The sequence below is a fragment of the Sinocyclocheilus grahami genome, unplaced genomic scaffold (assembly GCF_001515645.1).
Source record: "Sinocyclocheilus grahami isolate Dianchi unplaced genomic scaffold, SAMN03320097.WGS_v1.1 scaffold144.1, whole genome shotgun sequence".
NCBI lineage: Eukaryota > Metazoa > Chordata > Actinopteri > Cypriniformes > Cyprinidae > Sinocyclocheilus > Sinocyclocheilus grahami.
The window spans coordinates 1493225-1494593 of record NW_015505323.1 but is presented as its reverse complement, the minus strand read 5'-3'; the positions used below and the strand labels follow the sequence as shown (position 1 = coordinate 1494593).

The following is a 1369-nucleotide window of genomic DNA, read 5'->3' as shown; positions in this document are numbered from 1 at the left end:
TGACATCCTGTTGTCAGGGGCCTCTGTGGAATTTTTGTGACTCAAATCTTAGATTGTCTGATTCGGTCTGATATCCTACACCATTTATAAAATGATGAGTTTAATATTTTATTCAATATATTAAGCCATGTACAATGGGGACATGAAAATTTACGATATAGTTGGAATGTCCCTCACCTCTTTTCAATCTCTATTGTCTTTTTTATTCCTCACTCTGTCTTTCAAGGTGATTCATCAGGGACATGCGGTGACCCAGGCACACCATCCCATGGCAGCAGAGAAGAGAGTGACTTTCGGATACGCAGTAAAGTGCACTTCAGCTGCTCGGTGGGATACAAGCTTTTTGGCTCTGCAGAGAGGATGTGCTTCCCCAATGGCACATGGTCCGGTACTCAGCCCTCCTGCAAACGTAAGCGCCTGCAGCAGCTGGCATGATACAGCATCTCGAAAACTGCCCATCTCCCATATTCTCTTTTACTTGCCTAGATGAATGCAGAAGTAGGACATCTCACCCCTAAGCTACTTTGTCAGTAGTTTGTTTTAATAAGTCAATGGCTGATCTAATGCTTTGTGCACACAAAAATAAGATTGTGTTGTCAAAGCTGATATTTAGAACTGACTGTCATTTTGCATGTAATGAAACCAGTTTTTGATTTGGCATGTTAGCATGCCCATGTTAACCCCTGCAGGTAGATGCCATAGCTAGACCATCTGGTTCCAAAAATCTTTTTGCTCATATTTTGATCATGCTTTTTTCATTTAATCTTTTTGCATTGGATGGCCATTCAAAAGTAGCCACTGTTTTCAGACGAAATCTGAATTTACATTTATTTAGATTTATTAAACAAAAATAAATAATAATTATATATACACTCTAATCAGAAGTTTTGGGTCAGTATGATTTTTTTATTATTATTATAATTTTTTTAGAAATTATACTTTTATTCAACAAGAATGCATTAAATTGATCAAAAATCACAGTGCCGATATTTATGTATATTTATTTCCGTTTCATATAAATATTGTTCTTTTGAACTTTCTGTTCCTGAAAAAAATGTATCACGCTTTCCAAATAAATACTGTTTTCTTTTTCTTTTTTCATAAAATAGTTTTTTTTTTTTTTTAAGAGACAGAACAAAAAATCACAGAAAAAAGCAGATCACATCTCTCAAGAATTATGGTTGAAAAATGGTTGCTATAGTAAAGATTTAAAATACCAAAAGACTGAGAGCAACTAAGAGTTGGTTTAGAAGTAGGGAATGGAAAATTGACCATTTTTCCTCTTCTTATTATTTTTGGTCTAACAGTGGAACTTCTTTATACCTTTTAACAAGCATTGCCTTATTTCTTTAGTAGCACTACTAAGTGC

The 1369-nt window shown here is 34.7% G+C and overlaps 1 protein-coding gene across 1 annotated transcript in view; it reads left to right on the top strand.

The window, feature by feature from the left end:
• Window positions 1–226: 226 nt before the first annotated feature.
• LOC107591661 (CUB and sushi domain-containing protein 3-like) overlaps window positions 227–1369 on the top strand; it is a gene marked incomplete at its 5' end in the record, with an annotated part of 12238 nt that continues 11095 nt past the window's right edge. Inside the window, one exon of the mRNA XM_016280882.1 lies at window positions 227–409. Coding sequence (XP_016136368.1) covers window positions 227–409 — 183 coding nt within the window. The remainder of the gene's footprint in view (window positions 410–1369) is intronic.